At 38.8% G+C, this 13,483-nt stretch overlaps 1 protein-coding gene across 1 annotated transcript in view; it reads right to left on the bottom strand.

Moving 5' to 3' along the window:
- Positions 1-13,483, bottom strand: part of LOC122790910 (carboxyl-terminal PDZ ligand of neuronal nitric oxide synthase protein-like) — a gene marked incomplete in the record, with an annotated part of 1,500,930 nt that overhangs the window by 1,403,326 nt on the left and 84,121 nt on the right. Inside the window, 1 exon segment of the mRNA XM_044058594.1 lies at positions 9,677-9,748. Coding sequence (XP_043914529.1) covers positions 9,677-9,748 — 72 coding nt within the window.

Here is a 13,483-nt window from a genome sequence, read left to right as displayed (position 1 = left end):
TGTAGCAATTATTGTAGCACACAAAAGTGCTACCAGCACTAAACATTCTACAAGGAAACAGCTCCAGTACCTATTAATGCCCACCCCCCCAGGCATGTCTAAAGGTCAGTTCCCTGTGCTCTTATTAACCTGGAGAACTTGGGCATCCTGAGGCAATGCAGCAACTGTCTCATGTACACGGACAACCCTCTCAACACTCAGACTTGCAAGGGATGCACTTATATATCCAAATTTGAAGCCATGCACTCTCACCAGCCAAGATGAGAATAGCTGGTCAAAAGGAGACGGTCAACACTTACACCACACCATATGGAACACATAGCCCTCCAGAACACACACCAGCACTGCCTTCACATAAAAACACAAACCACACACCCACCTTCAAGCAGGCTCTCAATAAAAATCTAGAAAAAAAGAAGGAGGTCCAAAGACTGGATAAACACTTGGTTTATATCTCAAGACAGTAACAAAAATAAACAAAATGATCTACCCAAACAGCAGAGACCTCCAAGGCAAAAATGCACTCTACCACCACAACACTAACCATGAAACACAACTCTCCTAAACACTGTGACACTCAACCAAAGCCCCTAAAGCAAAACAGCATGCCCAACACACGGTCACTTGATAGTGAGGCATACTGATGTCCCACTCACTAGGCTGAATAAGGAGAAAGTAGCAGTCAGCTGCCTGTCAGGTGCCAGGATCTGCCACATAACGCATGCACTCTGGTCCCTCAACAGGTACAAATATGACTCTCATTGTACATGTGGGTGTGAATGACCCGAGACGTACCTCCCTGGACTACATGAAAAGGGACATAGAGGAGCTCTTTGATTATGCTGCCCAGGCGGGTATGACCCTAGCCCTGAGCAACCTCCTACCATCACCCAGAATAATACCACAGTACAAGCAGAAAATTATTGATTTCAACAATTGGCTACGTTTATGGTGTTATTCTAAGGGGATCCAGTATCTGTCTGCGTGGGATAACACGATTGACATGACCTTGATGCTTTGCCAGAGATGGACTGCATCCGTCACCCCTGGGCTTCTGGATACGGGCCAAGACTCTTGCCACTCATATAGTGCCTTTTTAGGCAGTGTTCCAAAGATGAAAATTACCACCGTAACAGCTACAAACAAATGCAATCTGAGGGTCATACTGCTCAATGCTAGAAGTCTAAATCTCAAAATGCACTCGCTTGAAGCACTCCTTAAAGTACAGAACATCAAAATTTGTGCTGTAAAAGAGGAGATCTGGTTCAAGGCAGCAGAAAGCACCTCTGCACTACCAGGCTACAACTCATTCTGCACCTTTTGGCCCCAGAACTTGGACCGTAGCTCAAAAGGCAGTGTTGTTTCCATATTCAAATAGGATGTGCACACCTCCAGACTGGTAGCCCAACATAACGCATCAGTGATACTTCAGGTGTAGCTAATGTTGGACAAGACAGCAATTCAGTTCGTAGCCTGCTATAGGTCCCCCAACTATGTCCCAAGACTTGCACTCCACGCTACTAAGCACCTTGGAGAATATTAGCGTCCAACCTAACACACTCATACTGGGCGACCAACTACCCCTCCATTAAATGGGAAAACTACTCCAGTACCAGTACACTTTGCCCAATGTTTCCTGGAATCCATTAATTCCAATGCCCTGGACCGGCTTGTTCTTATCCCCACTAGCGGTAGCAACATCCTTGACCTGGTCATTACTAACATGGGAGACCATTGCTCTACACCAATAGTCAACTCCTCCCTGGTTAGATCAGACCACAAACAAATCACCTTGGAAATCCACATCCCTCCTACCTCCCCCCCTGCAAAGGTAACCACCATGAAAAAACTTCTCCAAAGCTAACTTTGGGCTCCTAAAAACAGAGGTGGCCAACTTCACGGCATCCATGCAAATGGAGAATAGTTGCATGATTGCCGAATCATACACCAATGCACTGTACGAACACGTACAAATGCATGGATCTCACCATACCCAGTAGAACCAAGATGCTCTCCTCTATATAAAAAAAAAAAAAGGAAGCCAATCTGGTTGTCTCCTACCATAAACAAACTCTACAACAGAAGGAGGAAACTGATGCAGAATAAGGTGAAGTCCAGAGAATGGAAAAACTCCCTTTTCAGCCTCAACAAAAGGTTGAGATCCCTCATCAAATCCTATAAAGCTACCTATGAAAACAGAATTGCAGCAAAGACCACCACAAGGCCTTCTACAGTTATGTAAAGAATCTCCACGGCAATACCCAGATTTGCTCTGAGTTACTGCACAATGGTACCTCCTATACCAAGCCAACAGATTGCCAATATACTGGCCGACAGATTCAGTGCCAACTTTACCCCTCTCTCCCCCACCAAAGGACCAATCAGTAGATTGCCAGGCACCTAGTACTACTGCTGCACAGGTTAAAACACCACTGTCCAATGCCAAGAATACAGCTTCTATGGGACTTGACAATATCCCTGGCTGTGTTCTACATGAACTACAGAGTGAACTGGCACCTCACCTATGTGCCCTGTTCCATCACAGCCTCACCACAGGCTTTGCCCCTACCAAATGGCGTACTGCCACAGTCATTCCTCTCAACAAAGGAGGAGAGACTACAGACAATGGGAACTATCGCCCATTAGCCTGATGAGTCTGGTATGCAAAGCAATGGAACTCATCATCATGGACTAAACAAGGATATAGGAATCTCCAAACTCTGGATTTCACAGTTTGGTTTTGTGAAGGGTAATTCATGCCTGCTCAATGTCTTTTGAGTCAGTCACCAGAGTTGTGGATGAAGGCAAGGAGGTTCATACAGCCTACCTTGATCTGGCCAAGGCCTTTGATACTATTCCCCACTACGGAATCACAGAAAAACTCCCTAAGCTAGGCATCAACCCATATAACACTAGGTGGGTTGTAAACTGGCTCACAGATAGAACCCACAGTGTGAAATTAGCTGACTCCAAGACAGACTGCCGAGCAGTCATGAGTGGAGTCCCACAGAGTTTGGTCCTGGGCCCTCTCCTGTTTTGTATCTACTTATCTGACGTCCAGGTCAATATGAAGGGACTCTGGCTGACAAAGTTTGCAGGCAATTGCATGTTGGGAGCTATTATTAACTCCCTAAGTGATCCTGACATCCTACAGAAAGGCCTCACTGAGACCAACGACTGATGTCGGAACCATGGCCTTAAGCTCAATGCTAAAAAATGCATAGCCATCCCCTTTGGGAAATACCTGGTTCCCATGAATTACCACATCGATGGCAGTCCACTGAACACAGAAGGCATTATAAAAAAAGAGATCTGGGAACACAGGTTGACAGCAACCTCTCTTTTGACCACCACATTGCCACTGTGGTCAGAAAGTCCTTCTATGTGGCACATCTCATTACTAAGGGTTTTCTATCCAGGAAGAAAGAGATCAGTGTCTCCCTCTACTCTTCCCTCATTAGGCCAATCATAGAGTACAATGCCCCATTTGGCATGTACCTCCCTAGACACCTGCAACAACTGGAGAGGCCGCAAAAGTACCTCACAAAGAGGATCCTAGGCATTAAATACTTGTCCTTTATGGACAGACTCAAAAACTATTCTGTCTCTCATATCGCCAACTTAGAGGCGATCTCTGCTGGACTTATAAAGCTATGTCTGACCCAGCTCTGTTAGAAATGATGCATCTAAAGAAATCCCAATACCCCCACACCACACGCTCCAGAGACATTAACCACATTACCACAATCAACAGAACAAGCTGGAGGAACAGGTTCATAACCCAGAGAGTGCCTATGCTATGGAATAGACTTCCCATACATATCAGAGCACCTCACCGGCCCGCCAACAGAAATCTTGATGAGTTGTTGGAAATAGAAAATTCACTCCGAGGATCACTCCAGTGGCTCTACTTGACGGAGGCAATGGGAACGAAGGTTGGGTGGCATGATGCCAGGGTAATCCTATGGGCTAGGTTTGTAAAGGCTCCAGGGTCATTAGCCTTGTATACACCTATGAACTTATATGTCTTTTCATCATTTGCCCATAGTGGTCCTTTAAGTTAATGCCAAGACCCATCCTCAAGACACCCCCTTAGGCAGTGCAATGAAGCTGGTGACAAGAACCAGACTCTGAACGCCTGCTAAATCACTGCAGATTAGTAGCTACTGCTACATTTAAGTATGTTTTTTGGAGTATGTTCCTGAAGTGATGAAATTCCCAATTCCTCTTTTTCTTAATTCATACTACATACCTTGCTGTAGCTTACAAAGGAGACAGATTTAAATACAGTTTGTTTCTTCATGTAGCTGTTTAGAAATACTTAATGTCAAACTGATTTACACTCCAAATACATATGCCACGTCTGTGTTCACAAAACGGTTACTGGACAAAATGACATTGTACTTTGAGTCCTTTCTGTCAGATAGCTAGACATCTGAAAGCACTCATAGCTCAACTCTGCAGTTCTCAACTTAAAATATTTTGTGGGTAAATGTTTAAAACTCACTTTTTGGACTTGTGTGCCAGCATATTTTATACATATAGGAAATGGGCCTTTATACAGTCAGACAACTCTACTGGCCATTTTGGCTGGAAGAGTTCTAAACCTAACTGGATGAATGACTGCCAAGAAACTGGGTGCAGAGGATTAAAGAGACTGACTTTCATCATTTCTTCAACAAGAATGGCCACTATAGGCATTTAATTAATTAATTAATTAATTAATTAATTAATTAATTAATTACATTTCTCAAATTCCCAACTGGCAAGATCTCATTTTCAGTGAAGACCTAGAGAGCAAACCTCTAAAACGGTAAACAATGTGATAAGCAATGATGGCAGTTCATACTATGAAGACTACAATAAAAACTAGTTAATTGTACAAACAGGCATACTAACGTGTAGTGCATACAAATAACCCAACACAGGCATGTACACTAAAACTGGTCATAGCATGATATTAGAGATGATATCCTTACATATAAAGAAACAATTGCAGTACAAGACCAAACATTTCTTTTAGGAATCTATTAGCACCCACAGTGAGTGTCACATGAAGTACTGTATTTACCAGTCAGTATTATAGGATGAAAAAGTAGGCACTATTACTAAAGAGTCAGTCAACTTACTGACAGAATACTAAATGTACAAGGATGAAATGTCAAAATGTTGACATCAAAATCTCCCCTAAATTTAGAGAAAAAAATCTCAAAGCCCCCCCCCCCCCCCCCAGGCAGGACCCACGTTAGCACTCATTTCCGACTTTCAATAACAGGGGAGTAATATTGTTTGCTGACTGCATACTGTCACAGTGTATGTATGCAGCAAGTGTGTGCTATTAAACATTGTACAGGTTCAATATTTTGACATTTCAAGAATTTGCATTCAGTATACCACTATTTAACAAGTTGTCACATACCTATTACTAAACACTTAGCATACTAGCTCATGAATGTACCTATTATTATTACATGAAACATTCACAAGGTAATTAATATTGCATGACACTCAAATTCAAGTAAAACTGGATTGTAAAAGATTATAAAGAGGGTGGACCAGTCAAAAAACAGCACAATATACAAAATCTGACCTAAATAACTTACATGGTTATATAAAGGCAATATTTTTTGAAAATAAAAAGATGAACACTGACAGAAGGTTTTAATAAAATACACTTTTATGGGAGGCGGATTCTTCTACTGACCCTCAAGTCAAGAAGAATCTAATTAAGCAACTTTCTGCGATTATAAGGATATTACAAGATGTAGTTCGGAAGCACAGGGTGTTGGTAAGTTTTCTGCTATCATTCTAACCATATGGGTTTTGACACATCCTTGAATATATATGACTTTAGATAAGACTGACTACCCAAAAATATACATGCTTTACGTGCAACATATGACTTTAAATCTATACAGCAAACAACTGAATGGACAGAATAGAGAACAGCTTGAATAATTGCTGCTGTTGCACCCTCTTTCCAACCAATGTGCATTGCCTGGAAAAATATATGCTGTTTAAGCTAGGTTTTTACTGCACACTGGCCATATTTAAATGGCATCTTCAAGTGTATTGCTCTTAAAAAAAGGGACTAAACATTTCAAGCCAGTTCTTACCAGGATAATCTGGATTTCACACATCAATAAGCATAGTATGAATGTGAAAATGTAAGCGCCAACACCATTTCTGACAAACTGAAGAACATTCCAGAATATTTTTAAGTATATATGTGTGATAAGGGTGGTAAACAAAGAAAGTGTTCATTTGTTAAACAGCTTTATGAGCACTTAACCATAACCAGTTTATATGGTTAGTATAATGCAAGTGCAGATGGTCTGAAAACAGTACACATTGTAATAAGAGGACTGCTTGCCCAATTCAAGCACTAGGGAATAAAGGAAAATCCAGAATAAAACTATATTGTATGCCAGAGTGCGTGTTGTCGACAGACAAGTTTTGCTTTCAGGATACAGGAAGATGCAAGAGGGTAACTAGTTTTATTGTTCGCCTGAGCTCAGTTGGTTAGGTCTGTGTGCTTTCCTGTAAACCGTAGAACATAGCACTCACCCTTCTATTTCCAATATGTAAACAAATGGGCAAAATGTGAAATACTTACCAAACGGCTTCAATGACGACACTCATAAGACAGTTAAAGTGCTACTTTATACTTACAAAACATTCTTTTTCTGAGTTAATATGACTCTGTATTACTTAAAATGAATATCAGTTTACATAATCCAACAGTGAATGTGTGAGAGATCCTTTCAATGTGAAACTGCCAGGAAGATGGACATAAAGACGAAAACCGAGAAAGGCTTCTCATCAGGAAGAACACATGAAAGGCATGCCCTAGACGGATTTCTTGTGAGGAGCCTCAATGTCGGAGTGGAAGTTGTCTTTAGCAGACTGAAATGCTATCCAGCAAAGGAAAACTGGATACAAAAAGAAGTACCTACGGAGTTAGTCTTGCTTCTGTGGCTAATTTTTGGGAGTCTTCTCTACCTATGGGATTGTTATTACTTGTGCTGTGATGTTACTAAAGGGAAATACTTCAGATTCTTGGAGATTCTGAAGCCAGATCTGTATGGAATATTCTGCATGGGAATGAATTCATCGTAAAATGGCATTTTCCACAAAACTGTTAGAAAACTTAAAATAAATGCAGTCTTTAAAAACAGTACTATTTCTGTCAGTTTTGCCAAGAGCAGATTTTTGTTCATCTATCTTGGAAATAAACACATAGGGTTAGGACTGTTTCTGTAGTTACCGATGAAGTAAAAAACACAATATATGGAGGAGCAACCATACTAATTGAATAATTACATTTTTCTTTTTAATTTTTGCAAGGACAAAAATGCTTTTCATGATCAAATGTCTGAGGTAATGTCCCACCAAGTCTTCTGATTAACAAGAAAAAAAAATTACAGATCAAAAAGAACTATTACAGAGACAGCGAGACGGAAAGTCCAGGTGAGCATTTCCTACTGTGTAACCTTAACAGTCATATGACCAGGACTATGAAGTCAGATCCATGTGGCACAGTTACCTTCTCTTAAAAGGCAGAAGAATGCAACTTCATAAGCAAGTGTTAATATATGTATACACAAAGCACTCCTTTAATTACATTTTTTTACGGTTTGCAACAACAGGATGTTGGCCCTTTGAAGTCACGTTTGAAAGTACAGACAAGTTAACAAGGATAAAATGGATTTCAGGGTTATGAAGTACCATGTTCTGCCTACCTTTGAAATCCACAGAAACAGTGTAAACTGAGGCCAAATACAAAACAGTATCATCTACATTTCCTTCAGTTTCAATTCAGTTTGTTTGCCAGGCATGAACATGGAATTAAAACACACCACACCCAAAAAATGGAGCTTCAAGGCATTAATACTATACAAACTCAAGACAGATATTAAGTACTTAGGATCATGCTACAAAAAGGCTAGGAGCAGGATATAAGGCAAGGGGAAGACAGACGAGCTCTAGACTACATTCTTGAGGAGTGATACCCTTAAATAAAGTTTGAGAGATGTATATACATTTATATTCTTTATTATACAATTCTTTTTAAACTTGGTACAGACAGATGAGGCAAAAATGAACCATTTCTGAACTTTATCAAAGTATGCTGACAGAGTTGAAGTCAGACTTAAAAGGTCTTTGGGAGAACAGGCAGCACTGATCACACATTGCATCTTGGTAAATATTTTGGCCATTTCACTCTGTTATGCTCATACTAAAGCCTTTTAGTCTTCATAGTGCACATCATCAATGTTAATTCATACCAAACTCTTTTCTACAAGTATCTTGTGAATAGATTACAAAGATAACGCATTTTGTAACTAGTAAGACAGGAAACATGGTATAGGATTGGGAAAAAAAATCACTTCATTATATTAGTCTTTCACTTGCCTAGATTATTTTAACATCTACTGAACAAAAAATATTAGACAAATATGTATGACACACACACACACACACACACTCTCTCTCTAAGTAAGGGGAGTTAAGCACAGAACTTAAGATACCTCAAGGGGCACTGAAAACTAATCTCACTGTGACCCCGTAGCAGAAGGTTAATATGTGCGTACTGAACTCTGGACACCATTTTGAATGAGAAGCTTATTATTTCAGAAGGCTGGCAGATTTCCAATTAGCCATTTATACTTTTCCATGGCAAATGTGAACTTTTTCTTCTAGTGCATATTAATTCCTTGAACTCAGATATGCAAACTCTCCTCTGTATTTGACAGAGGATTATCCTGTAAATGTGGATTCAGCTGAGAAGGTATACAGGTCCTTGTACATTCAAAGACCATCACAATTAAAACAGCAAATATATAGCCATGTTATCACAAAACAAGTTAGACCTCATTTACAACTCATGCTTATGACATTACTGCACCAGAACAGTTGTACCTTTGCATAATCACCTCCACATTTAAGCTTCATTCATGCAATAAGGCCACTAGACAATTCATATAAGCAAACTGCAGCTTCCAGACAGATCTCAACAGAGCAATTAATATAAACAAAGACTGTGTGTTCTAATGTACAGTTTCCAAAACTGTCTGTGTTTTAATGTACCATTTCCCAGAACACATTCTGAGGAAAGACATCTCTATACAGGACATCCAAAAACAGACCCTTAATTCAGTAGTTCAATGACTGAAGTTTTATCTTTCTTAAAAAGGGTGCATCGATTGCAGTAATTTATTTACCACTTTTAATAGTACATTTTTTTTTTAATTCAGTTTTACCACAGTAGTGCCTTCAACATTTAATACACAATTAAGTAGTAAAAGAAAAAAAAAAAAAAAAAATTCGCCCAATTACTTTCTGCCTCCTTCATGGTTTGTTTTAGTACTGTACTCAGACCAGTAATTTCCTGGTACAGACAATATGGACATTTCCAGAACTCTGATAAGTGAAGAGTTTCTACAAAATCTGTAAATATATCTATATCTGCACACTAGAATGAGGTTTTCGGCAGAAATATAAACAGGAAATGAAAAGTAACCAAGTAGCAAACAGTCTAGTATACATCTGGTACACAATACCTGCCTGTAACAAAGTTGCATTCTAAAGTAGCAAACTTTGTTCAAAACGTCATGTTACATTGATGTTACTGGTAGGCGAGAAACTGACAGTCTTAACAAAATGCAAGACTTACTCTGATCCTTCTCATAGCAGCTACAATCTCCACACGGCTATTTGGCCTTGGTACATCCAAACTCCCAACATACTGAAAGTAAAAAAAAGAATAAAACACAATGACGTTATCAGTTTTCAAAGTAAAAAAAAAGTTAGTGAGAATGCAAATAATATCTCCCCTTAAAGAAAGGTACTCTGTGGAAAAAATTTTTCTTAAAGCAGGTCTGTCTTACAGATACTACCTTAGAAATTCCTCCAAGAGTCTCGTTTCTTAACTATAAACACATAAAACTTCAAATTAGAATGAGGACTAACACTTGCAGCAAAAACACTTTTGAGCACAGCACTGTGGTAGCATGAAATGCAATACAGCTCAATGACATTAACAAGGGTTATCACATACCCTTGTAACATATGTATGTACATACGTATGTGTGTGTGTGTATATATATATATATATATATATATATATATATATATATATATATATATAGTTTCCCTTCATAAACCCGAATTACCGAATGCTCGAAATTCAGTAACTCCAGACTGTAAAATTGAAAATGCAGAAGCGCGAATCTGCATAACAGCGAATTCAAATATCTCAAATTCGTGCTTATGCATGTCAGCTACAGGAAGTGTGCGAGTTGGGATGTTTAACAGAAGTGAAGGCAAGTGAGTATATGTGTGTGTTTTGTAAGTTGTGCGTGTGGGTTAGAGTAGGGAGGTGGGAGTGTATATTTTATATATATATATATATATATATATATATATATATATATATATATAAATATAAATAACATACATACAACATGTGAGTGTTGGATGTGTCTATGTATGTGTGATGTGTTTGTGTGCGAGGCAGTTTAAAATGTCTGTGTGGTGTTTTTTTTTTTTTTTTCTGTATTAGTGCGATCTTGGAGTTGGACTATATAAGTAGGGGGGTTTGCCCCCCTGCATACATGTAGTGTATGTTACGTGGGTTGTATGGTATGCGTGTTGTGTGGTGTGTGTGTTTGGGCTTTTTTTGTTTTCGTGCTTGTGGGTTTAGGTATTTTTGTTGGTTAGACTTTATAATTTCGAGTTACTGAATTTCGAGCATTCAATAATTCGATATTATGAAGGGGAACCATATATATATTAATTATACACACACACACACACACACACACACACACACCTTTCATTAAGCTGTAGGGGAATGCAGAAAAGAGAGAACATGAAAGACCAATTAAGTGCAAGGAAGGCCGCCATGAAGAAGATAATTTTAAAGAAGCTACATTTTTTAGACTAAGTATTCAGCTGATTTTAGGTGATGCCAAACTATCCACCTAAAAACTTTCAAAATTATTTACAGTTAAACAAATTTATACAAGTTCCTTAAATCACAAAAGCATAAATCATGCCAGAGAGGAGGTCTTTTGATCAGAAAAGAAAATCATTTCACTTCTGTTTCATTAATGGACATGCAACAGCCTTTTATATGGTCATTCATGGCTGTAGGAAACAGAATGTTAAAAGGCTTGCAAAGCTGCAGGGGGAGGACATCACTGTACAAATATTAAAGTAAAGCAGCCAATGTAAAAGTTAGGATACACAGCAGCAATGGAAACTGGGGACAGCAAACAAAACACAGCGCAAGGTGAACAGACATACTCTGTAAACCTTCTAAAAGAAGATAAAAGACAAGAGGCAGACTGTTGCTAGGCTATAGAGCAGTAATGATGCACTGCTGTAATACAGTACCACTCATGTGCCATCTGGTTATAGATTAGAAACAATATTCAAGGTAAAAATAATTCAGAAATATTTACACAGTGACCCATTGGGAAGGAGGAGTCATTTCTGTGCTGAGCCAGTCAATAATGTTTGACAAAGTTTCTTCAACAAATTTTAAACTTTTGGGATTTTACTATCTTTCAGAGGACTGACAATCCCAGAATTCAAAACAATTAGGAGCTGCAGGGGGCCACAGAACCTGTAACTGCATAAAGGGGGTGGGCCCCGGGGGGGACTTATAGCAATGCTATGTTTATATGATGTCAAAGAATCAGTCAGTCTTAACAGAATGCTCTTCAGCAGACTGATTGGCAATGAAACTCAGTATTCAAAATATTGCAATTATGACCACAAAAGAAAAAAAATGGATGACGCTTGTGTGCGTGTCTTACATGGCTACTGTCAGCTAGCAAATGGTTTAAAAAAAAATGCTAGCAGTGAAAAGTATGACACGGCTTCTGATACAAAAACGTTTGTTTCCCCCAACTATGTGCCCGACACTGCACCACTTTCCCTTGCTGTGCACAGAAAATCTCTCTAGGAACAAGTTACCAAATAAAAGGATTAAGAACAGGTTGCTGATCAAACTGATTTATTATGTGTTAAAGATGAAAAAAAAAAATAAAAATTTAAGAGAACAGAAAGGTTAACATCTGTGAGAGGAATACACTGAACTGGAGGTTATGATTGGAGACCTTGTCTTTTTTTGTTGGTTTGCATACACATATGCTATACTACTGGTACTGAAAAAAGAAAAAGAAGTGTTTGCCAGCTTTCAAAGCCATACAGCACTTGGCAACCCAGTGTAAACACAATCAAGTTTATACTCACCTTACTTTACCTCTAAAAAAGTGTCCATATTTTTGCAGAATGTCCAGATTTTTACCTCATTGCTTAGACTGTTCCTCAAAATCTTTGAATTTCTGACAAATATCTGAAGACTGAACTCACTAAATGACATACATTTGAGTTTCAAACTTTATATTCAGCAGAAAATGCAGGCTCACATACAGCCCATTATTCTAGCTACTTTCCAAAACATGCTGCAGTGGTGCAGCAGTTAGCATTGTCGCCTCACAGCAAGAGGTTCTCCCTTTCGATTCTCAGCTGGAGCACCTTCTGTGTGGAGTCTGCATGTCCTACCTACGGTCGAGTGACATTTAAAGACATGCAGGTAGGTGCGTGCGTGAATGGGTGTGCCTTCTTTGAAGGTTGAGCATTGGGCTGGCAACTCGGCACCGTAAAAATCCACTGCCAATCATTCGCTGTGGTGACCCCTAACCAGGAAAAGCCGAAAGACACTTTATTCTAGCTACTTTCCAAGTTTGTAAAAAAGTCATGTTATCAGTACAGACAGCAAGCAGAAACTGAATCTGTTTTTTATGCTTCTGCTGTCATTTGGTGGTGAACAGTGGTAAATGTGTGACTGATTAGTGACACTTTACCTTTTTTTTTTTTTTTACAGATATCAAAGTATAATCATAGAGCTCCATGTGCTACAAGTGCATTATGTTTGCAAAAACAGAATTTAGTTTATTAGCTGCTGTGACCCTTCTGCAATTTCTACTGAAACTACAAAAAGAGCATTGGTAAATAAAAAATGCTACAAATGCTTGGAGTGGTGCTAACTTTTGACTTTAAATTAAATTAATTTAAGGAGTGAGAAGATGTGAAATGCCCCAGAGATGCACCTTACTATTTCCCACTGCATAAACAAGATTCTCAAATATGTCAACAACTTTTATTCTTCTTTGTTAAATGGCTTTGTTAAAAATGAGCAGTTCGTTATGAACTTAGTTAAACCAATTTCTTCAGAGGAGATAACTGATGCAATTAAGAAGTTGAAGCCATATAAAGCTCTGGGACCGGATGGTTTGACCACAGAATTTTATAAAACTTTTAGTGATATATTGGGGAAAATACTTCCACAGGTATTTAACTATATAACTAACAATAAAATTAATGACCTGCACTTTAATGCTTCAAAAACTATTCTTATACCGAAAGAGAATGCTGATTTACAAAATCCGGATAACTATAGACCTATTTC

The sequence above is a fragment of the Protopterus annectens genome, chromosome 16.part0, assembly GCF_019279795.1.
Source record: "Protopterus annectens isolate FY-2018-M chromosome 16.part0, PAN1.0, whole genome shotgun sequence".
NCBI lineage: Eukaryota > Metazoa > Chordata > Ceratodontiformes > Protopteridae > Protopterus > Protopterus annectens.
This window is presented reverse-complemented; position numbering and strand designations above follow the sequence as displayed.